Raw genomic sequence first — 23,045 nt, 5'->3', positions numbered from 1 at the left:
AAGATTCGATTAAGTACCTTACTGGACTATATATATGCTTATGCATACTGAAAAAAGTTAATGTAACATTATACAGTATAAGAGAGTGCAACACATTTTCAAACATCTGATTTTTGGATAGTTATAGAATGGCAAAACAAATATTTTTATGCATCGTAGTGATTACAAGCTTATATATATATATATATATAAAAGCTTCCTCTACGGGAGAAACTTGATGATGCAAACAGGCAGTTAGAACCTTATAGCCCAAGATATCGGAAAAGAAAGTTAAACAAAAGAAATCTATGGAAAAAACTTCCATACCCTCATCAGATTTAGCTATAACATGCTAAGGTTATTATGTTTTACATCTATAAATTTATCCCAACAGAAGAACAAGAAGAAGAAAATAATCTATGACAAGCATCACACAAATCGAATTATTGCAAATTGTCGATACAAAATTTTTTGAACTAGTCCGAAAACTTCAGTGCGTAATGTCACAAGGAAGATTAATTTGAAGGTGCGACTCGGCCGAAACCCTTGGAAATTTTTTACCAACATGGATGTTAATTTAAGTGTATCAAGCACCTCTATTGAGCATTTCTTGATACCTCTTGAAAGACAAAAGCTTCTGCATACGAATCTGTTTATGAAATTTCTTGATGAACAAGCCAGCAACATGGTCAATCTCATCTTCCAACACGAAATTCTCCTCTTCCTCTTTCGAATTCTTCACCATATCGATCACTGACCCTCCTGGATCACCATCATACTCTTCCAACTCCTCTCCGTCAAACAGGCAATGTCTTAAATCAGGATACTTATCATCGTAGTCGTCGTCGTTGTAATAACCCATTTGGATGAAATTTGATTGCGGTGACGTAGATTCATTAGCCATGGCGTTGTAGAGAACAATTTCCTTGTTTTGATCTTCTTCTTCATCATCATCGTCTTCGTTTTTTTCCTTGTCGTGACGAAGGAGATTGTGAATCTTGTTAGAGAAGGAGCCGAGGTAAAGCTTCTTGTTCCTCACTAAAGAGAACATTATGAGACGAGCCTTGGCCGCATTTGTCTTGTTTTTAATTGCAATGGTCTTGGCTTTAGCTATGGAAGTCAAGAATGCAACCATTTGTTTCAAGAAAATAGAGGCATTGTTCTTCATTTTTCGTGTTTTGAAAAAAATGATAACAGATTAAGACGTTTGATTTGTATAAATTGAAAGCTTAGTGAAGTGAAATTGATTGGATCTTAGGCTTGAAAAAAGATTCAAGGAAAGGCAGATTTGCATGAAGTAATGTGAGTGACTTTGATGGGTTTATATAGAAAGTTTAAAGCAAAAGCCCCTAACTTTTGTACTTTTTTTTGCTTTTTGGTTTTGTCCTTCTTTTGTGGGTGGGATGAAAGTGGGGGACTGATTATTAAATTTTTCAGAAAATGAAAACTTACAAGCTCAGCAATCTCCTCTTACCATATCCACGTTTCGGAATTTGATTGGCTAAAGGCAATCACTTCGAGTTGATTTGTTTGTATCAAAAACTTTAGAAGAACTTTGGATGGTGAAAGTTAAAGTTATATTGTTAAAAGCAAAAGCTATTAGGCATACACATATCTCAAATTTTATCTGTGATTGTGAAAGTACGGAATAAAATTTGAATCTGATTAGAGTGACTAAGGTCCCTTTTAAGTAGAGTTATTAGGCATATATATATATCAAGCCACTTTGGCTGCTCACTTGATATTTTTAGTATCAAAATAGTCATAGCTGTAATGATTCTTTAGATTTTTCTGGCTTAGTCCAACAATTGAAAGCAATTCATCAACTTTAATCATAAATCAAGTGGATTATACAATGCACACTTAACTAAGTCTTAATTAGCTAATGAAATCACGGTTAATTGTCTGTCCATTTGAATTTTCATCTCATCCATTGCTCGCTCATAATCTTCATGACTTAGTTCCCATGTTGGAACTTACGCTTTTTAGGTCACCCCCTATTGGTGACCCTGAAATCCTGCCTTCTCCTAGAATTTTCGCCTCTCACATACATTATAATTTGTCGCCACAAAGCATTATAGATATTTCAGCAGGATGTAAGATTGTCCATATTTGCAGAGATCCTAAAGATGTGTTTGTGTCGTTATGGCACTTCTTGAATGCACTGTGATACGAGGGGTTTCAACCCTTGTCATTAGAGGAAGCATTTGATTTGTTTTGCAAAGGAACCACGCTATATGGACCATATTGGGAAAATATGTTAGGATACTGGAAAGCAAGCTTAGAGTCTCCAAACAAAGTATTATTCTTGAAATATGAAGAGATGAAAGAGAATACCATTTTTCATGTCAAGAAATTGGCTAACTTCTTGGATCGACCTTTCACTCAGGAGGAAGAGGAAAATGGTGTGATACAAGAGATCATAAAGTTGTGTAGCTTTGAGAGCATTAGTAACATTGAGGTGAATAAGACTGGAATTGCCCTCGGCCACATAAATTATATTTTTTAGAAAAGGAACCACTTGAGATTGGAAGAATTATCTTACAATCGAGATGGGCGATCGCATTGATCAGATTACGGAGCAGAAAGTAAAGGGCACTGGCTTGACATTGTAGGGTTCGACTTGCACTGTACCCTCTCATTATATCTTAAAGAAGAGGTGTGTGTGTGTATTGTCGTGCTTATCAGAATAATAGGTATTCAATGTGTGTTGAGTACCACAAGTTATCTATTTAATAAAGATTGTTTTACATTTTCGAATAAAGTTCTTAATGTACTATCAGTAGTTCAGTACATACCACCGGCAACCTATGATTAGTTATTTTGTTTAATATGGGACAAATTTGAGAATTTCTTTTTGAGAGACCTGAAACATATTTTAGGCGTGTTCTGCTGGAGTTGATTTTTTTGAGAATTCTGAATTGTTGAGTTGAGGATATTGGATGCTTTTGCTTCTGTTGATAGCACGACATGAGAGGTAATTTGAAAAAGGAAATAGTTTTATTTGATTCTAGAATAATGGAGAGCCTTAAGAAAGAGATGAGGACGTACAGAAGCATTGGAAGGGAGAATAAGTCACAACTGGCTGTGATTGATTAAGAAAAATTGAAGAAATGCAAGCTCCGGGGACAGCAGAGTAAGACAGAAAAAATTGAAGGACCAAAATGGACATTTTCTTGAGGAAGTCGTAGAATGGACACAAACTGGAGATCATGGGACAAATGAGATTTAAAATGTTCTGTGAAAAAAAAAATCTGCGCAAGCCTAGAAAAACAGGTGATGGGGACGAATGAGTCCCAAGAATTATATGCAAGGGCCTACGTGGCAAAAATGGAAAACTTGTGAGAAGCATGTGATATAGTACTTGATATATCTGTATTGAAATTTGTCAAAATTCTTACCAGTTACTTATCTGGCTAAACATATTTCTAGAGGAAGTAGAGATCCTATTAGCTAAAGCAAACATTAATTTTTTTCATGGTTTGGAGGTCATCCAATTGTAAAGATCAATTATTTAGTTTAATAAACCTGAATCGCAATCTGCAATCTACCCATATCTACGATAGATAATTTCATTGGATCGACCTTGAGTGATCTGGTTATTTAATTTTAATTGGATCTTCCTGAACAACTCTACTGGCGTTTAGTTCCACTTGTTTTAATTCCTTAATTAGTCAAGATTAAGATTCGAATAGGATATGTGTTATTGAGAAGAACTCTAATTGAACTGACATATATATTTCAGAAAAGGCAACTCTGGATATTGGAAAAATTGTCTTACAAGCAACTTTCTTGATAGACAAGGCATGGATATAAACAATCCAAGCTTGAATTGTAAATAGCAAGAAAATCAACTGATAAAACTGTTTAGAAGTAAAACCGTAGGGTTTCAAATTGTATTTGGCCTTCACTGTTTTCCATTTCTGCCAATTGGATCATTTTCGAAGGCTGATGACGCCAACGTCCGGCATTTTCGAAGGCTGATGACGTCAAGGTCCGTTTATCCAAAGGCAATTTTTATATGCGGACGTCAATGTCCGAAATTTTCAAAGGCTGCTCACGTCGACGTCTGTCAATTTTTGAAGATTTATGAGGTCAAAGGCAGAAAATTAAGTAATCCTATTTATTTGGATCAAATCTCCTTTGTTCACTGCACCAAAATTGGTGTTTGCGGAAGGTCAATAGCTTTTTCACAAGTTGTTTTGATCATTCTGATCTGTTCTTTAATTATGGTTAGATTTTAGGTCAAATAAAAAAAGTTGATTTTGTGAGTGTTGTGTTTACTATAGTTTTCAGTATGTATATATAAAAAGCGAGTGCCAACAGAACGATGCCTTAATTGCTCTCTGTTTTCTAAGAAATGCATTTCATTCCTAGGAGTAAGTCATTTCATAAATTAAAATGGTTGCTAAAATAGGATTTGATCAATTTCTTTTTTTTTTTTTTTTTTTTTATGAAAACACAGGCTTGTATTACTAATTAATCCAAATCGGCAACGGAAAACAAAGAAGCAGACAATCGACAGCTCATATTCGTTCTAAAAGTCGATTTTGATTCTTGATGTAATTATAAAAGCCCAATATGTAAAAGCCTAGTGATTATTGTTTTATATTACAGACAATATCTTGGCATGACAAAAAATAGGTGTCATTTCTATTAATTTCATTGATAACGCTTAAGGCATCCGATTCGAAAATTACCCTCTCAATGTAGTAGACCGAGCAAGAGAAATCCCCGGATGATGGTTGCTGCCTCGGCTAGAGCTATGTCTGGAATTCTGTCTATGAAGGATGATTGGCATGTATAGATTGAGGCCTCATGTTATATCTACCAACAAAGTTTAGGTTTGCCTCCACATTTAAATTTCTAACAAAGTCATACCTATCTTAAAAACTCGTTGACTTGTCACCAAAATTCCGTTAAGTCGTCCCAATCATCTCCACATATGCAACACGTCATAATGGTGACTAAACGTACGTGTCATCCACAGTTTGACATAATGACACTTTATCCTTGTCTTATAAAGAAAATGAAGCTCATGCCAAAAATTTCGAAAAGATGCAGGCGACTCTCATGACTTTGCAACGAATCCGAGCAAGGTACCTGGCAAGAAAATTCCGACCAAATATTCTCCGAATGGTGATTCATGATGCAACCAATCCTCATTAGCCATGCCTGCTTCCAAGATGGGTGTGCGAGGAACGGATGGTGCGCACCGTTCAAGCCGATCCTAGAATGTATAAGGTAATTATTATACATTATATATTACTCGATGATTAAGTGTTTTATAGATATAATTTTAGTGGTACTTGTATAATGCGTTTGAATTTTCTTTTGGTGATGACCAGTATTACTATGACCCAATAGCAAAGAAATATGATAGTCTGCATGTGGTTATGGCTATTTGCCAAAATACGGAGTAATGTAATAATTCAATTTATTTGTATATTATTCATTTTTAAGATAAAATTGTACAGTATATATTAGGAATATTCAATATTAAGTAATTGATTTTCTCATTTCTTTGTAGCATATGCTTGAAGAATCTTCAATGAAGATTTCAATTTCTATACTGGTTGGATGAAGAATTTCCTACTTGTGACTCCTCGGGTCCTGTCTGGGTGGCATCATGTATCCGTACCCGCCACCATATTCATGTTGCCTTCCATAGTATCCTCCATTCCACGGGTTATTTTGATTCCTCCACTGCAAATCCATCCAATATTTAAAGAAAAAACACCATAAGGAAAAATAATTAAAACAATATATTAAAAATATGATATGGAGAAGATGGGGACTAAACTTACTGATCATTAATTCTGGTAAATCGTTCATCCGATAGTACCTTTAAAAAAAAAGGCTAGCCATACAATAACGTGCCATTATGATCATTTGATAAAGATAATTCTAGCTAATAAGTATTATTGTTGTGAAAATGTGAAACGAAGTTAGCCGAGCTACATTCGGGGAGAAAGTAAAGATGGGATTAAATTTTTGTAGAGATGTATAAGCCTTTTCTTTTCTAGCTACGAGAGTTTATATACTACGATTTTAGGGTTTTGAAAAGGATAGCGGCACGACAAAATCTTTTGAAACTAGCTATATGTTACAAATTATTTTGGGGTTTTGGAAAAAGCGACAGTGAAAAACGATCAAAAATAATTTAGATTTTTAAAAAAGAGAAGACCATAATAAGTAAAGAGTGGCTAAAATATGTTTGATATCTTTCTTTATGAGAATATTTACATATTGAAGTGGAGTATCTCATATTATAATGATAGTAATGGATGAAATTATTAACTTTGTGTTGAATGTTATATGATATCAATATTTGTCTCCTTGACAATTACTCGGTAGTATGCCGATCAAGACGTGACCCAATTGATTAAGGAGTTTGTTCTTACGGGAAGTTATGGGTTCGATTTTTGGGAGAACGAACTTTGGATGGGTAGATTGTATTTACATATTTCAAAAAAATTATTGAGTAGTATAAAATTTTGAAAAATAAAACACTGAAAAATAAATATGTGATAAATCATCAATACAATAAATTTGAGAAAAAAAAAATCGAAATTCTATGTATTGATTTCCTCTCCGCATTTTGAAGGTAAAAAGTAGCCTGTTAGTTGGTTGGGTTATACTTTAAATCTGGCCCACAAGCCCAACTCACAACAAGCTATGTGCTGTTGTACATGACTAGAAATGTATTACCTATATCAGTCTCGTTTAAACTTATCGCCAGTCAAACACATTCACTAATTTAGGTTAGTTAGGGCTCGTTTAGATGATAGTGTTGCGCACGTCATTGGTTTCGTGAATCCTATTTCCCTGCTTTTTCTCTCAAGACATTTTCACAAACACCTTGTCCTCATATGTATCATGTAAAATCTTTCAAAAGTGAAAAGATTAATCAATGCACCCAGATTGTTAACGACATGCTTATATTTAAAAGTATGCAAGACCAACCACACTTCACAGAGGATAAAACAATAAAAATCAATTAGCAAGTATATAGAAAGTTATTCATGATAATATATGAACGATATAGAAGCAGACCTCGGGAATTGAGGCTGAAAACACAACGGCCGTAAGGAAGATGAAACGCTTACAATTGGGCTGAAAACTAATTGAGCACCTTTATGAAAACATCCAGAATCTTGCAAAATTGAACGATAATATCGAATTTGAATCAAATAATAGCAAATTTCGAACATAAATCACACTTAAATCGCGCTTAAATTGGAGAAGAATTGATACGAACTCAGATGGGTACGGGAGTCGCCATTTCTAGTGCGAAAGTAATCGAAGAAGTAGCCCATGGCTCTGTCATCGATCGATCGATCAACAAATCGATAGTTTGTTAAGAGAAGATCCCATTGAAATTTTCTCGAGTAAAAAACAGAAAAAAAAAACTGGATCGATTTCATAGGATGATATGAGAACGAAGTGATGGATATATTGACTCGACACATCCATGACGACATATCATGGTGCATGTTGTTTGCGGATGATGTCGTCTTGATTGATGAGAGCAGAGAAGGAGTAAATACAAAGTTAGAGTTGTGAAAGGAGACCTTGGAGTCAAAAGGTTTCAGATTAAGTCGTAGTAAGACGGAGTATATGCATTGCGATTTTAGTGGACAAGGAAGGGGTCAGTCTAGTACCATTCAGTTGGGAGGAGCAGATGTACCTAGATGTGATAGATTTCGTTTTCTAGGATCTATCCTACAACAAGATGGAGAGATTGACAAGGATGTCACTCATCGCATACAAGCGGGATGCACAAAATGGAGAAAAGCAACTAGTATCTTGTGTGATAGACATATCTCAAGTAGGCTCAAAGGAAAGTTTTATAGAACAACAGTGAGACATGCTATTCTTTATGGAAGTGAATATTGGCAGATAAAGAAACAACAAGAGCACAAGGTTAAGGTTGCAGAGATGCGGATGTTGAGATGGTCGAGTGGACTTACATTAAAAGATAAAGTCCAAAACGAGACTATTAGGAGCGACCTTAAAGTTACACCTATGGATGAGAAGATAAGAGAGGGTAGAATTAGATGGTTCGGACATGTGAGACGTAGACCTATATATGCTCCGATTAGAAAGTGTGAGGATATATATATATATATATATATGAATAGAGAGGGGAGGGAGGGAGAGACCTTGTGGAGTCTCATTCATCATCTTCAATATCCGTTCAATGTCTCTGAACCAGATATGAGCTTGGTCTGGATCTTCATCTCCAGTGAATTCCTCAGCTCCCATACTACAAAGTTTCTCAATAGGAGTCCTAGCCCTTTGAGTCATCATCCTCATTAGCTCGCCTAACGCATCAACTGGAGTTGGAGCAATGACGCTGGAGCTTGTGGCGGATTCTCGTTTCCATGCACTCCACTTCCAGCCTCGCCTACAACCTCCTCCATAGGCTGATTCTCATGGACAACATTTCCAGCAAGTGGCAGAGCAAGAATTTAGTTCACTCGACGCACTCGGCGTTGGGCTCTTCTCGGCGGCATATCTAAGGAATTTGAAAAGATAGACGTTTTAGAATACTTTACTTAGACCACAATTTACTCTAGGACTACGTAAATTTATGCTCTGATACCAACTTGTGGGCCCCACTCCCAACCACCTCATCCGATCGAAAATGGTGCCGACTATTCGTTTCGTTAACTTAACTTATTCGATTATCCATTATTTAAATCATAACATTTTATTAGCTCAAGTCGAATTTAGCCAATATCAAGTCGATCACACGCATAATTATACAATAATGTCTTTTACGGAAAATATAGTACATATTATTTAGAAATATTATAATATTTATAAATAGCGAGAAGGAGTCCTAATGCCGCGGAGCCCACCTTATTCGATATCGTACAACAAGGATTACCGCTAAACTTCACCTTCCAAGTCACCAATTCAACCTGGAGAGAAATGACATATATTTTTCGGAAAGGGTAAGCTATAATGCTTAGTGAGGTTTTACTTTGAAAACATTTGATTAAAACATTTATTAAGGTAAAACGTTTGGATCATAAACATCTTAAATCATTTTCTCATCAGAAATCATCATAAAACATCTTTAGAGATCGTCGAACCCCATCAGTGAAAACATCGGGATGATTGACAATAGGAGCGACCTACTGTAGTATCCTAGTCTACCGTCGGCCCGTCGGCCCGTCAGCAAAGGGTGCAAATAAAACTCCAGCTAGATATACTAGAGGAGTCGTACCATCTGATCAGACCAAAGCAAGGGGTCACAAGGACCTAGTACTCATCACGGATTGGGTCGCCACAAAGTCGATCGAATCCTATCATCAACAAAACATTTGTTTATTAGGTTCGCATTTGTATAATACATATAATAAAGCAAAAACTTGCTTTTCATTAATCATTCATCGTAAAGCAAAACTTGCTTTTAAATCGTTACGAAGCAAAGAAAATTTTGCTTTAGGGTTTATGAAGGTTCTCTCCAGTTTTTAAAACTATAATTCATATCTATGCCATACATTTGAATAAATAATAAAGCAGTGAGATAATCGGAAATCATGGCATAGTAATATATATATTTCGTAAAGCAACAACATATGTTCGTAGAGAAAATGAAAGTAACACTCACCTTTAATAGCTCCTCGATTCGTTCCGTCCAATTAGCGTTGTAAATTATCGACCTATCGAAATATCGTCCATTAATATCATACGTACTTACGCTTATTGGAAAAAATTACATGAACTAAATTCTACACGTACACTCGTCGCAATAATTCTAATTTAAATTTTAAAACATTTATCTATTTCATTCTATATTAATATTTATCTTAAAATCATTTCTTTTATTATAATCTATAATTAATTTCCTTAGTTCAATTATTCAATTAAATATTTTCATTTTTTCACATAATATTCCAAATAATATACTATCATTTTTTCATAATTTTCTAGACTGAATTATTACTTTAAATAATTTTTAAAACACTCAATTACATTTAAATAATTTCTTTTAACTTTAATTAACTCAAAAATCAAAATAAAATAAATCCGATCTCTATTAAATCCAACTTTTACATATTTGTGATCAAAATAATTTATTGTACCAACTGTAAAAATTTGATAGGTTCGGGATCAGTAAAAATGATTTTATTAGGTTCGGACTGGCTTTAAACAGGTTCGGTATATGGAAAAGACAGTCTTATTCTTTGACTGTTTCAGAGACAGAAGGTATTTTTGTAATTACTTTAAAGAGTTGAGGGCAAAATAGTCATTTGACGGAAAATCGACTATATAAACTCGATTTCGGTTCGGACACAATTCATTTTTCTCTCCGTCTCTCCTCTCTCTCTCCTATCATCTTCTCACTCTAGACTCGTCGGAATTTCCTAGAAACCGGCGGCAGTGGACGGCGGCTGGGCCGCCCTCCTATATCGCCGTTTTCGAGAAATTCCGACATGGTTTTAAAGGTTTTTGCGTGGTGATTACGATTATGGGGTCGGTTTGTCCAAAATCACTGTCGTTGGCCGGATCTGAGCTCCAAAGGTTCGATTTTTTATTTTTAAAAAGTTGTTATATTGCTCTAATCTTTTAATATGTTGTTCCTAGGTTAATTCTAAGCATTTTAACATAAACATCGCTTCGATTGGATAGGTAAAACGACGAAAAAATCACCTTGAAGTCTCGGTGATGGCGGCGACAGTTCTCGGCTCGAATGGCCCTTTCGACGTCTCTGCTCCGTGTTCTCCTTCGGCGTCGCAGTGGATAGCGATGCGACTCGCGTCAGCTCGGGCGGGACCGAGTCGACTCAGCTTGGACTCGATGGCAGCCTTTCTGTTCTTCATCGTGGGTTGTTCAGCTTCCTCGTCTATGTGCCTCGGTGTCAGAAACAGTCAATCAGAGGTCTCCGTAACTTCACCTGAAAACTGACAGAAGCTCGAGTTCGTTTGGTGGTGCCCCCATCGTCAGCAAAAAGTCGAGTTTCGATTCCCGACGTAGGTAAACTTCCGGTTGACTCGAAGCTTTCTATTTAGACTAGCTTTTGATTTCGTATTGATTTTGTGGTATTATTTTCCTGTATTTCTGGACTAGAATAATTTGATTGCATAGACTTTGAGAATTTATTTGCTTTGTACTTATAAAGTTTTCAACGTGATTGAAATTGTATGAATGATTATCTTGAACACTTGTATTGTATTTATAGAAAACATGGTGAACTGAATTATTGAAATCATTTAAGAACTCTAGCAGGTGATTCAACAAACTACTTTTGATAGGCTTCTTTTTTTTGACATTTTGAAATTGATTTGAGTATTTTCTTGTTGAAAGTTGAATTTGTAAAGCTTCTGTGACCCAACTCCGGACAAAATGAATTTGTACAGAGGGATAACTTGTTTTTAACTTGGGTGAGATGTCTTTGACTAAAGAATTACATACTGGTTATGTATAATTATTTTAAAAGTTTACGGCTGTGGTTTGAAATCTCTATTCTTTTCTCTCTGACATTGTAGACTTTCCCATGTGTGTAGAAAAATGGCTTGACTTGTTTGTTTTGTTTGGTGTAGGATTTTGTTAAAGAGTGAAGGCTGCTTGTTCAGGTTTACAGTTGACTTAGAAGACACCTGCTAAAGAAATGTGGTTGCCTGTTGTAGTGTATTGTACAGGTGTGTTGTGGAATTGTAAGAAATACATGTAGTAGGAGATAAGTAGTATTTGGTATGTATTGGAAATACTTGTAAGGGGCTGTAATGTGGCTATTGTAAATTGAGTGATCAAGATGTGTAATTGGACTTTGTAATAAACTTTCTTGTAGTAAATTTTAGTGTAGGAACATCCTATAGTATTTGCTACTTCAAAACCATCGTCTAAATCGAAATCAATTGACACATTAAAATCGTATCTTGACGTAGAAGTAATAACATCTAACGTAACAATCGAAATTCAACTCAACGTAGAAATCGAAAAAAAATTGGGTCGTTATAGACCTAGACTCACATGAGAGAGGATAATTAGGAAAGATTTAGAGTTATTAGATATTTCAGAAGACTTAGTAGAGGAGAGAGGGGAGTAGATGTATAGTATTCATGTAACGGAATCTTTATAGATAGTTTAGTAGAGATGATAGGTTTATTGTTAGATTTATTTATAGGGTATATATTTTAATTATAGGTTAGTGCTAGTTATATATGTTTTTAAGTTTCATTAGATGATATCCTATATATATAATATTATATTACATGTATTATATATGTTTCGGAACATGGCATGTGGGTTACACATAGTCCTTGTGCTTAAAAGTTGAGGATTCATATAGCCGACTCCACATAATGGAATTGAGTCTTGTTCTTGTTGTTGTATATGAAAACGAAAATCACGGAATCAATATGCAGTAGAGATTCAAAGACGGAGTGAATGCGAGAGAAATGAGAGAGACGAAATGAGATCTGCCGAACACGCGTCCTCGCGTCAGACGCTAGCTTCCTAAACATGTGAGGCACGCCTATAGAAAATGACCAAAAGCCCAGAAATTCCTTTCCAAATGAAGGCTATTTTGGACAAAACGCTGATGTGTACTTATTAGGAGACGACTAGTTTTGAAAGAAAGAATTGATATTGTCTTTCATTATTATCCAATCTTTTGCTTTCTTTGATGTAAATATTCACCAAAAATATGAATATAAAATAATCTGATTCTTTCGTATTTCATTGATTTTTTTTTTTGGCAAAAATAAAAGTAAAAGTCAGAAATATTCAATATCTTACTCCTGTTAAATTATGTAATTATATTTTGACTTTTGCATATTATTTATTCCAAAAAAAGACTGTGAAACTTTTATTTTAATATTTAACCTAGCTCTTTATATAAAGAGTAGCCAATACAAAAACATTATTTGTTTTTTTCCTTGATTGAATAGTACCATCGATTAATACCCTTTAGATATACTCACTCACAATCACAAAATGGCATCAAAGAACTAAATTCACAACTCTAAAATCATTATCATCAGTGACGACGATGATGATCAGATGGAGGTGATCAACCCAAATCATCAAATCCTCAACAACAACAACAACAACATAGATTATGACGTGAACATCCACTCTAACGTCAACGTCAACAACAATCAACAAGCTGCTGATTCGGCTCCTCGTCAGTATCGAGTCCAATACGAGTGCGCTTCGCAACAGCAGGCGACTCTGATGACTTTGCAACGAATCCGAGCAAGATACCCAGCAAGAGAATTCCGACTAAATATTCTCCGAATGGTGATTCATGATGCAACCAGTCCTCATTACTCATGGCTGCTGCCAGGATGGGTGTGCGAGGAACGGATGGTGCACACCGTTCGAGCCGATCCTAGAATGTAAAAGGTAATTGGTACATTATATTACTCGATGATTAAGTGTTTTATAAATATAATTTTTGTGGTACTTGTATAATACGTTTGAATTTTCTTTTGGTGATGACCAGTATTATTATGACCCAGAAGCAAAGAAATATGACCGTCTTCATGTGGTTATGGCTATTTGCCAAAATGGAATAATGTAATTATTCAATTTATTTGTATATTATTCATTTTTAAGATAAAATTTTACAGTATATATTAGGATAATTCGATATTAAGTAATTGATTTTCTCATCTCTTTGTAGCATATGCTTGAAGAATCTTCAATGAAGATTTCGGTTCCTGTACTGGTTGGATGCAAAATTTTCAGCTTGTGACTCCTCGGATCCTGACTGGGTGGCATCATGTATCCGTACCTGCCACCATATCCATGTCGCCTTCCATAGTATCCTCCATTCCTCGGGTTATTTTGATTCCTCCACTGCAAATCCATCCAATATTTAAAGAAAAAAACACCATAAGGAAAAATAATTAAAACAATATATTAAAAATATGATATGGAGAAGATGGGGACTAAACTTACCGATCATTAATTCTGGTAAATCGTTCATCCGATAGTACCTTTGAAAAAAAAAAGCTAGCCATACAATAACGTGCCATATGATCATTTGATAAAGATAATTCTAGCTAATAAGTATTTGTGACAACCCGCATCGGAAAAGTACGTGGAAGACGATGGGCTAAAGGAATTGATTGGTTCTATCCATATCAACAAGTTGCAACTTCTTTTCGAAAGCTCATCCGTAAGAACTCTAAAGTTAAGCGTGCTTGGCCTGGCGCACTAGGATGGGTGACCATCTGGGAAGTTTTTCGAAATTTTTCGAGAAGCGTGCGAGTGAGGACAAAGCACGCAGGAAAGACGAGTGTTGGTCTGTGAAGACAGACGTCAACCTTGTGGCGAAGTCGTGCTCGTCGTGACGCCGGCGCAGATGAGCGCGAGAAAACGGCCAGCTAATAAATATTGTTGTTGTCAAAATGTGAAACAAGGTGAGAGATCCTCGGCTGAGCTACATTTGAGGAGAAAGTAAAGATGGGATTAAAATTTTGTAGAGATGTATAAGCTTTTTCTTTTCTAGCTATGAGAGTTTATATACTACGATTTTAGGGTTTTGAAAAGGGTAACGGTATGATAAAAGCTTTTGAAACTAGCTATAAATTACAAATTATTTCAGGGTTTTGAAGAAAGCGACGGTGAAAATGTTGTCAAGAGTTTCCAAACGATCAAAAATAATTTAGGTTTTTAAAAACGACCATAATAAATAAGAATGGCTAAAATATGTTTGATATCTTTCTTTATGAGAATATTTACATATTAAAGTGGAGTATCTCACATTATAAAGATAGTAATGGATGAAATTATTAACTTGTGTGTTGAATGTTATATGATATCAATATTTGTCTCTTTGACGATTACTCAGTAGTATGATAATCAAGGCGTGATCCAATTAGTTAAGACATTTACTTTTTACGGGAGATTATGGTTTCGACTTTTGAAGAGTGAACTTTGAATGGGTAGATTGTATTAGATATTTCAAAAAAAATTACTGAGTAGTATATAATTTCGAAAAATAAATATGTGATGACAGAGCCGTGGGCTACTTTTTCGATTTCTTTCTCAGGAAATATCTAATAACATAGAATATGCTATTATCAGGAAACAAACATGGATAAATGTGATCATCCCCAAAAATAATAAAATGACAACAAGCATCGAAAACTCAGTAACATGTAACAGACTGGAGAAAGAAGTTCTTCCAAAGACGTAGCACACTATAAAGAACTCATCTCTGTAACAGGAACCCCATTGTTGAGCAGTTGAGCTCGAGTACAAACATAGAAGAAAAATAACTACTCGTTACCGCTGCGAGCCTGCAATCACTCTTTCTGAATCATTCTCCGTTATTTTACAACGGTTTTTCAAAGTTCTTCATTAAAAAATTAATAATAATAATAATTAATTAAGTGGAAGCTAGCAGTACTATTGTGCAATATTTATGGAATACATCTTGAAGAGACTGGAAATAATAGTACCTCATAATATATTTCAAAATATCCCACATGGAGGATATGACAACAATGAAACTTGTTTAGGACTTTGGTTTCACAGTGTTCAAGAGTTCTAATAAGACTGGGGAGTACAAAGAAAATGTAAAAAATAAATAGGACACAATAGCATCAACACTTCAACTTAAAATAAAAAACTAAACGAAATTAAAGCTCAATACAGAGACAATCTCTAAGATTGAAACTGTTGGTGCCAAAAAACAACTTTGGATTTGCTAGCAAGGCGAAACAAGGCTGCCGCCTACACATGCAATAAATTCCTGATTTAAATTCGCCAATACTTGTCCCACGATTCCTTTCTTGCCGAGGTCATACCAAAGGAACGATTTTGTGCCATAACGACATCCATGCATAAGATTTTTATCACGGCTCTTTGAATAAGCAAGAGGGGTCAAGGGCATCCAGTAATTCTCCTCCAAGGAAATCAGTTTCTCCCATGATCCAGTGTTATTATCCATAACCCATAAATAATATTTAGAATCTACAACCCTTGTATCATTATTTTTCGTGTAAGATCCCACACAGAGTCGCCCTTCTAATTTGCATAGCACGATTCACTCTGGCCGGAATGTCGACCAGAATTCTTCAGGCAACATTACTTCATCGAATTTCTCAGAATGCAAATCAAAAGTCAAGATCGTACCAGTTTCTAATGAGATGTTCACGTCAGCTCCTCTCGCGTTCCATCTCATAGCAATCCAATGTAAACACCCATTCACATGTACACCACACTGATGCCTCGAAACAAAATCATATTTGTAATGAGATAAAGGTTCAATTCTTCTCCATTTACTGCTAGACTTGAGATTATAGATACAGTATTTCCCAATAAATCTTCCATAAAACTTCACGAAATCAACCATTTTGTAGTCATCCGCAATAATCATAACCTAAACCAGTTAAAGATGCCTCTAGAAACCGGTTTAGAGTCACTCGTGGAAGGACATGGGGCTTTTTAAGGAGAGGGTTCCACACAGACAAAATTTCACCGCCGAGTCCGCCACCGCCACTTGCAATTGCGATCAATCCGTTGCAGGAGCCTACTAAACAGTGATATACGCCTGGTAAATGATTTGGATGGTCCGTGAGTTCTTCAGGTTCTCCCGTGCCGATTTTTTGTAGGTCTAAAGAATATAAGGTGGTCTGATGATCAACCGATTGGGAGATGATTTTGATGTCTGGTGAATGCAACAGGTGGAGATTGATGAAATCTGAGCCGTCGATTGTATTCCGCCACGATTTGCACACACATCTGCACCGCAACAGGGTTTTTACCGGCAAACGACGTAAAATTCTGTCTTTATATTGGCCTGAGGTAGCTCCTTATTATCGTTGAGCTTGACGATCTCCATAAGATCGATGAGATCTGAAGAAGACGATTTTTGAGTCGTAGCCATTTCTGATATATATATATATATATATATATATATTGCTATGGTTTGATGTGAGATGACAAATAGGCTAAACGGGCTTTTATACCCAGAGATTTCCTAGTCATTTCATTTTCGGATAATGACGTGTGTGATGTTATTACTGGTGTTGAGATTGTCTAGTCCTAATTATAAGTGTAAAATAGGAAGAACATTTTCTCCATAGTTAGAGGGCAAAACAGGAACAAAAATATTTATGAGAGCAAGATGGGGAATTTGGTTGTAGAGAGAGTCGGATAATGTTTGATCCGAATCCCATCCGAAAAGGGGTAGGAAACTATTGTCTAATCCGCTCCAAGAAAATAGTCCGCTCTAATCCGATCCGAAAATTTTAAAATTATATATCTTTATATTTAAACAATAAAATTAATTAAATATATTTATAAACATAAAAAAAAAATTATATTTATGTAGTATATATTATTATTTAATAGCACAGATCGGATCGAATTGTGTCATAATCCGATCCGAGTACACCTCGATCCATATCCGATCTGACAAATGTGATCGAAGTTATCCAATCCATCGAATATCTGCGGATCAAATCTAAATTCCCAATGCTAATTCTGAGCTCACCTTCGCAACTTGAAGTGGAATACTAATCTCCTAAAAAATATTACACTTCCCTTTGACTAGACGAGTAAAGAACTGAAAAAGATGACCCTAAAAAAAAAGAACTGAAAAAAGATAAAACAGCAGGTAGATAATGAATGTGATCCATGTGCAAGCATATATAAATTGGATATGATTTTGGGTCCCATGCTAAATTAATAATTGCTCTGTTAACGTGTGCACATATGTCATCTAAAACTTCTTTCTTTCTGATATATACATAAGTCAACAAAATCTTGTTGTGTAATGAATGTAGAGCAAAAACTTTCTCAGATCTGAATTGGAAGGCATGGAACAAAAGAAACAAGTAAGGCTAGGAACTTCTCTTCTTGTATCTTGTGTTCAAGAATTAAAAGGAGTCTATGAATACTATCCCATCTAGATACATACATCCAGACCAAGACTCGCCGATCATTTCCGATGATGACGTGGTTCAGACGTCTGAATTTCCAGTTATCGATATGCAGAAGCTTGTCACGGAAGGTACCAAAGATTCTGAATTGGAGATTCTTCATTCTGCTTGTGTAGAATGGGGATTTTTTCCAGGTATTGCTCTCGATCGAACTCGAGTATTTTGATCTTTTGTCAAAAAAAATTTGCAATATTGGATAATAGCTCTTTTCTAAATGCATAGTTGATCAATCATGGGAGTGAGCGACACAATGCTACAGAACATAAAGAATGAATCCAGGATTTCTTCAACCTGTCGATGGAAGAGAAGAAAAAATATTGGCAGTACCCGGGAGAAGTTGAGGGATTCGGCCAAGCTTTTGTCGTCTCCGACGAGCAAAAGTTGAATTGGGGTGACATTTTTTCCTTAGTCACTCAACCGGTACACTTGAGGAAGCCTCACCTTTTTCCAAACCTCCCGCTCCCTTTCAGGTAAGATAATAAATATTACCCCCATCTTCAAATAAACCGCGTTTTGCCTTTTTAGATTAATTCAAAAGTTAATGACTCTGTATGATTAACGTTGAATGTTAAATAAATACAGAGACACGTTAGATGCATATTCATCAGAGCTGAAAAATTTAGCTATGACAATCTTAATGAAGTTGGGAGAAGCTATAAACATCGAAGTGGAGGAAATGGAAGAATTTTTCCAAGACGGGTTGCAAACAATGAGGATGAACTATTATCCTCCATGTCCTCAACCAGAAAAGGCTATAGGGCTCGCTCCTCATTCAGATGCCAGATTACTCACCATCCTTTTCCAACTAAATCAAGTCCAAGGGCTTCAAATCAAGAAAGACGGAAAATGGTTCCCCGTGAAGCCTCTTCCTAATGCTTTTATTGTCAATGTTGGGGATATGTTGGAAATTGTATCGAGAGGAAGATACCGTAGCATCGAGCATTGTGCAGTTGTAAATGGTGAAATGGAAAGGTTTTCGTTTGCGACATTCTATTATGTCAAATATGATGGAGAGATCGGACCGGCGAGAAGCTTGATCACTGAACAGAGTCCGGCATTGTTCAAGAGAGTCACGGTTGAAGACTACTTTAAAGGCTTCTTTGCTCGTCCCCTTACTGGAAAATCTTACCTGGATTGCCTTAGAATAATAAAGCAAGGTGATCAATATTAGTGTTTTACTTGTCTCTCTTATTATTCAAGCTTAATTGTATCGAATGTGAGATACCGTAGCATCGATCAGTGGTAGGCTTGTAGAGCTTACCGATTTGTATCGAGTTGTAGTTTTGTTGGGCTTATCGAGCTGATTCCGAGTCGTAGGATTGTATGGCTTATACCCGTTTTGTTTCGTGATGTAGTGTTGTTGAGTTTAACGAGTTGTTTTTGAGTTGTAGGCTTATGACCGATTTTTTTATCCGAGTTGTGGTGTTATTGGCTTATACCGATTTGTTTTGTTGGGCTTATAACCGATTTGTTTCCGAGTTGTAGGATCCTTGGTTATATTTGATTTGTTTCCGAGTTGTAGCCTACTTTGGATTATAACCGATTTTCTTCTGAGTTGTAGTGTTGTTGGGCTTATCGAGTTGTTTCCGGGTTGTAGTGTTGTTGAGCTTACCGATTTATTTCCAGGATCCACTCTAGTTCTTCACCACTGATATCCTCATCCCCCCAAAAAATTTCCAACCTGTTCAAGTTATCGAATTTATGCACTTTCTCACGAGCATGAGTAGTACCCTAAGAATGCGAATAATTATTTAAGGATTATATACATGGTTCAAACAATATTATAATAATTCATGTGAACTATCATCAAGAACCTTGAGAGAATCAGTCGGTATCGTCAAGTATTTTAGTGATTTGAATTCAGATGTCAGGACATCAACAAAAAGATCATGATGTGAACGTTCTTCCCATGTACTATTGTGTATAGCCAATTTCTCAAGTGACGGGCAAGCAAAAAGAAGGTTAATCGGATGATAATTCTGAAAAGTGACACCCTCAAGACGAATTCTCTTGAGATTTGGGAGACTAAATTGTGAATTAGGAAGTAGAAGATGGAATCCTTGAGGTTCTACTTTCAATACTTCTAATGCTTCACAACTAAACAAGTAGTGAGGAAAAATCAATACTTTGATCTTGCTCATTCCTCTTTTTATTATCATTCAATACTTAAAATACATATTAAAATAAAAGAAAAAAGGTATTTATATTGAACCTGAATTTTTCTTGTTCTTTGCTTCCCTTCCTTCGGGACAAGAGAAATTCATGACAACTATCAAAAAATCATCTTCAAAGCACCTAAAATTAAATAAATGAAAACAAAAAAACTATAATAAATCCTGAAGCGCAATTGATTTCCTTCAAGCTTTCGAGTAGCAATTGGGAAAAACCTTCAATCTTCCATAGCTATAATTTCAAGCTCCCATTCAGTGCAATACAATTGGAGAACTAAAATTCTCCCACCAACTAGACTTTATCATTCTTAATCCTTTCTTCTTCCATAACTTTGTCTTTCTCGATCCTTTTTTCTTCTTCCGCAAAAAACTCAGAAATTACCTCAACAACATGAGTCAATGTTATCTTGTCGGCCAATTCCAAACCTAGTTGAAATACCTAACTAGTAAATTATTCTCCTTTATTGAGGAATATACCATAATCAAATGTAGACGTTTTAGGTTGGGTTCTTGTATGAATTTTGAGAACCGAATCAACCTATCTTGACGGCCTCGATTCAAAATATTGTGTATTAAGACTCAAGTTATTGGCAAATTTTGCTTCACTAGGAGTAGTATTGATTGACACCATAACTGAGTAAAAATAAAAAACATACATTTCATACATAGATGCCATTAGCTAACAATTAACTCATGACCAACTAAAATATTATTAGTGTCTACAAGAAGCAACACATTTGAGATAAAGCCACAGTTGCCGAACTATAGCCTACTCGGCCATCTACAAAGAAATAAATTTAAATCCAGGAAACCACAACTTTGCAAATTGTCTAACTATTTAACAAGTAGTTTGCATGATTTCGACCCCTCGAGAATCGTTGACAAAACAGTTTCTATTTCCTTTCTCATCGATGCTACTTCTTTCCCTAAAACTATCTCCATAGCTTTCAAAGATGTCATCTTCTGTAACAAAATTTTCACTGCAGACAGCTCCTTGAGGTTTCCACGAAAATCTCCAATCATAATTTCCTTGAGAGTTGATGGTAAAAACATGAGATTTAAATTTAACATCCGGTCAAAATCGTAGGTCTCTGAACTTGAGGGGAAGCCTTGATGGTTTCACCATTATACCGCATCATTTAGAAAGACAAAATTCATAACAACAATTGACAGGATAAAAATAGTGTAAAAGTAAATTATGCTATACTTAGAGTAATCTAAGAGTTTCTAGGCATGGACATTTATTGAGAACCGCCTCTGGTGCTTTCCTATGGAGATCTATTGGATCTTCCATGTCCAAAACACTCAAGTTTTTGAATAATGGCACGAGACAGTGCCTGCAAAAAAAGAACGAGGATGACACTCTGATAGAACTTAGAAGACTAGGTTAAATATAATTAAATGAGCGAGTAAGAAAATATACCTCAAGAAAATCAGATGCCAGTAGCAAGTATTCCACTTGTTGGAGCGATCTTATGAACTCTTCACAATGATCAATGACCACTAGCCTCGGTTCTATGTTAAGATTAAAGCGGAGACTAGCCTCGATAATAGAATTAGATGAGCGGGGAAAGCGATAATTTCTGATGAATCCACCAGTGTAGCTAAATATTTTAAGTTGAGGTGCAGAGATTTTGATAGAACCAAAATCCATTTCATGTTCATTTATGGTTAACTTCCAAAGATTGGGGGCAAAAATAATTACTTCATCTGTATCTCTTTCGTCATTCCAATTGAATTCATCTATGACGAGCTCCTCAAGAGCTGGACTAGCAAATAGAAGGTTTGTCGGCTAGTAACCCGTAAAAGTAAAAAACTTGAGTTTCAAGATTTTGAGATGTGGAAGAGAAATTTGTGATGGGAATAGTACTCGAAAAGGTGCTTCCATTTTCAATACTTGCACAGTTTCACAGCTAAACAAGCAATGAGGAAATGCATGCAACTGCTCCAATATGAAGTCGTCCTGAAACACAATCCTAACCTCTTTGACATTTCGACATACTGCTCCAGAGATCCACGATGCAATGCGACAAGTGTCGTCTTCCACGTGGCAGGAGAGGGAGAATCTTTGTATTCGAGGTACAACATGAAGAATAAATGCTCGGTCGACGAAGTTTAGAAAACGTTTCCTTTCATCAACAGTATCATATTCTTCAAGTTCAAAATCAAGGTTAGAGAGGGAAGTCCACATGTACTGCCACCTTCTGGACAATATGCTTGTTCGAAAAGCATGTTTTGTCGGAAGAAAAGACAGGATATGTTTTAGAACGGCATCAGGAAAATCATTTAAGCTACGGCCGCTTCCTTCATTTTCGCTATTCAACTTCTTCCTTTCAGGCTCACTAACTGGCGATAGCCGATTCATACTTGTAAGTAACTAACGCCCTCTATCTTGCATCACAATTCACATAATTTATGATAAGTCAAAAGCTAAAGCTATAAACATCAAGCATACCCTCAACTTCAAAAGAGAAGTTTTATCATTTGGATGCAAATAAACAACTGAGGAACTTCACATCTTAAGCTGACAGAATAAAATATATGTATATACGAACAAAAAAAATAACTTTTTTTTTTATTCTCATAAGAATGCTCTCTTCAATTCATCATATGCCAATGACACAAATTCGAAAATACTGCAAAATAACATAATATTCCAATTTCAAAATGCAATACCCATCTCAATTTCAGTATTTACATTGTGCTAGATGCTGATATTCCAAAGTTTACTTCAGTACCAAGCAAGGAAAATTGCAGATAGAATAGAAGTCCCAACAAAAAGTAATTTAGAAGGGAAGTAGTTCCCTGCTGCGTGGTACTTTTAACTTTTTTTGCTTCTCATAAGAATACTCTCTTTTTCAGTATTACTTACTGCTCATTTTATAACACGAGGGCCAAGATGCAAATTTCTAACCTTTGAGGTAAGATTTGACGAGGTACTTTTAACTAAAACACTACTGGTATATTAGAATCTCAC

General features: G+C 35.7%; 2 protein-coding genes and 2 pseudogenes across 2 annotated transcripts; 2 read left to right on the top strand and 2 right to left on the bottom strand.

Annotated features, from left to right (window-relative positions):
* Positions 1–565: 565 nt before the first annotated feature.
* LOC139884192 (uncharacterized) lies at positions 566–1,147 on the bottom strand. Its single transcript, XM_071868260.1, has one exon. The coding sequence runs from the start codon at positions 1,145–1,147 to the stop codon at positions 566–568; it is 582 nt and encodes a 193-aa protein (XP_071724361.1).
* Positions 1,148–1,864: 717 nt separating this feature from the next.
* LOC139884191 (cytosolic sulfotransferase 8-like) lies at positions 1,865–2,594 on the top strand (annotated as a pseudogene).
* Positions 2,595–17,774: 15,180 nt separating this feature from the next.
* Positions 17,775–19,068, top strand: LOC139884190 (protein SRG1-like; annotated as a pseudogene).
* A 2,268-nt stretch (positions 19,069–21,336) lies between these two features.
* Positions 21,337–22,433, bottom strand: LOC139884189 (F-box protein At3g59000-like). Its single transcript, XM_071868258.1, has 3 exons — positions 21,966–22,433; positions 21,492–21,860; positions 21,337–21,405 (listed from the first exon to the last, which is right to left on the bottom strand). Exons 1-3 carry the CDS (start codon positions 22,431–22,433, stop codon positions 21,337–21,339), a joined length of 906 nt encoding a protein of 301 aa, XP_071724359.1.
* Between the last annotated feature and the right edge of the window lie 612 nt (positions 22,434–23,045).

This window comes from Rutidosis leptorrhynchoides, unplaced genomic scaffold (assembly GCF_046630445.1).
Source record: "Rutidosis leptorrhynchoides isolate AG116_Rl617_1_P2 unplaced genomic scaffold, CSIRO_AGI_Rlap_v1 contig518, whole genome shotgun sequence".
Classification (NCBI taxonomy): Eukaryota; Viridiplantae; Streptophyta; class Magnoliopsida; order Asterales; family Asteraceae; genus Rutidosis; species Rutidosis leptorrhynchoides.
Note: the sequence above shows the minus strand (reverse complement) of the source record. Positions and strands in the feature narration are given on the sequence as shown.

Bases quoted from the DNA above. Each gene is read 5' to 3' on its own strand.
- LOC139884189 (XM_071868258.1), bottom strand. From the start codon at position 22,433: ATGAATCGGCTATCGCCAGTTAGTGAGCCTGAAAGGAAGAAGTTGAAT. The intron at 21,861-21,965 runs GTATTGAAAATG...ACGGGTTACTAG, and splicing joins TTAGCTGTGAAACTGTGCAA to CCGACAAACCTTCTATTTGC. The intron at 21,406-21,491 runs GTATATTTTCTT...CTTTTTTTGCAG, and splicing joins TGGCATCTGATTTTCTTGAG to GCACTGTCTCGTGCCATTAT.
- LOC139884192 (XM_071868260.1), bottom strand. From the start codon at position 1,147: ATGAAGAACAATGCCTCTATTTTCTTGAAACAAATGGTTGCATTCTTG.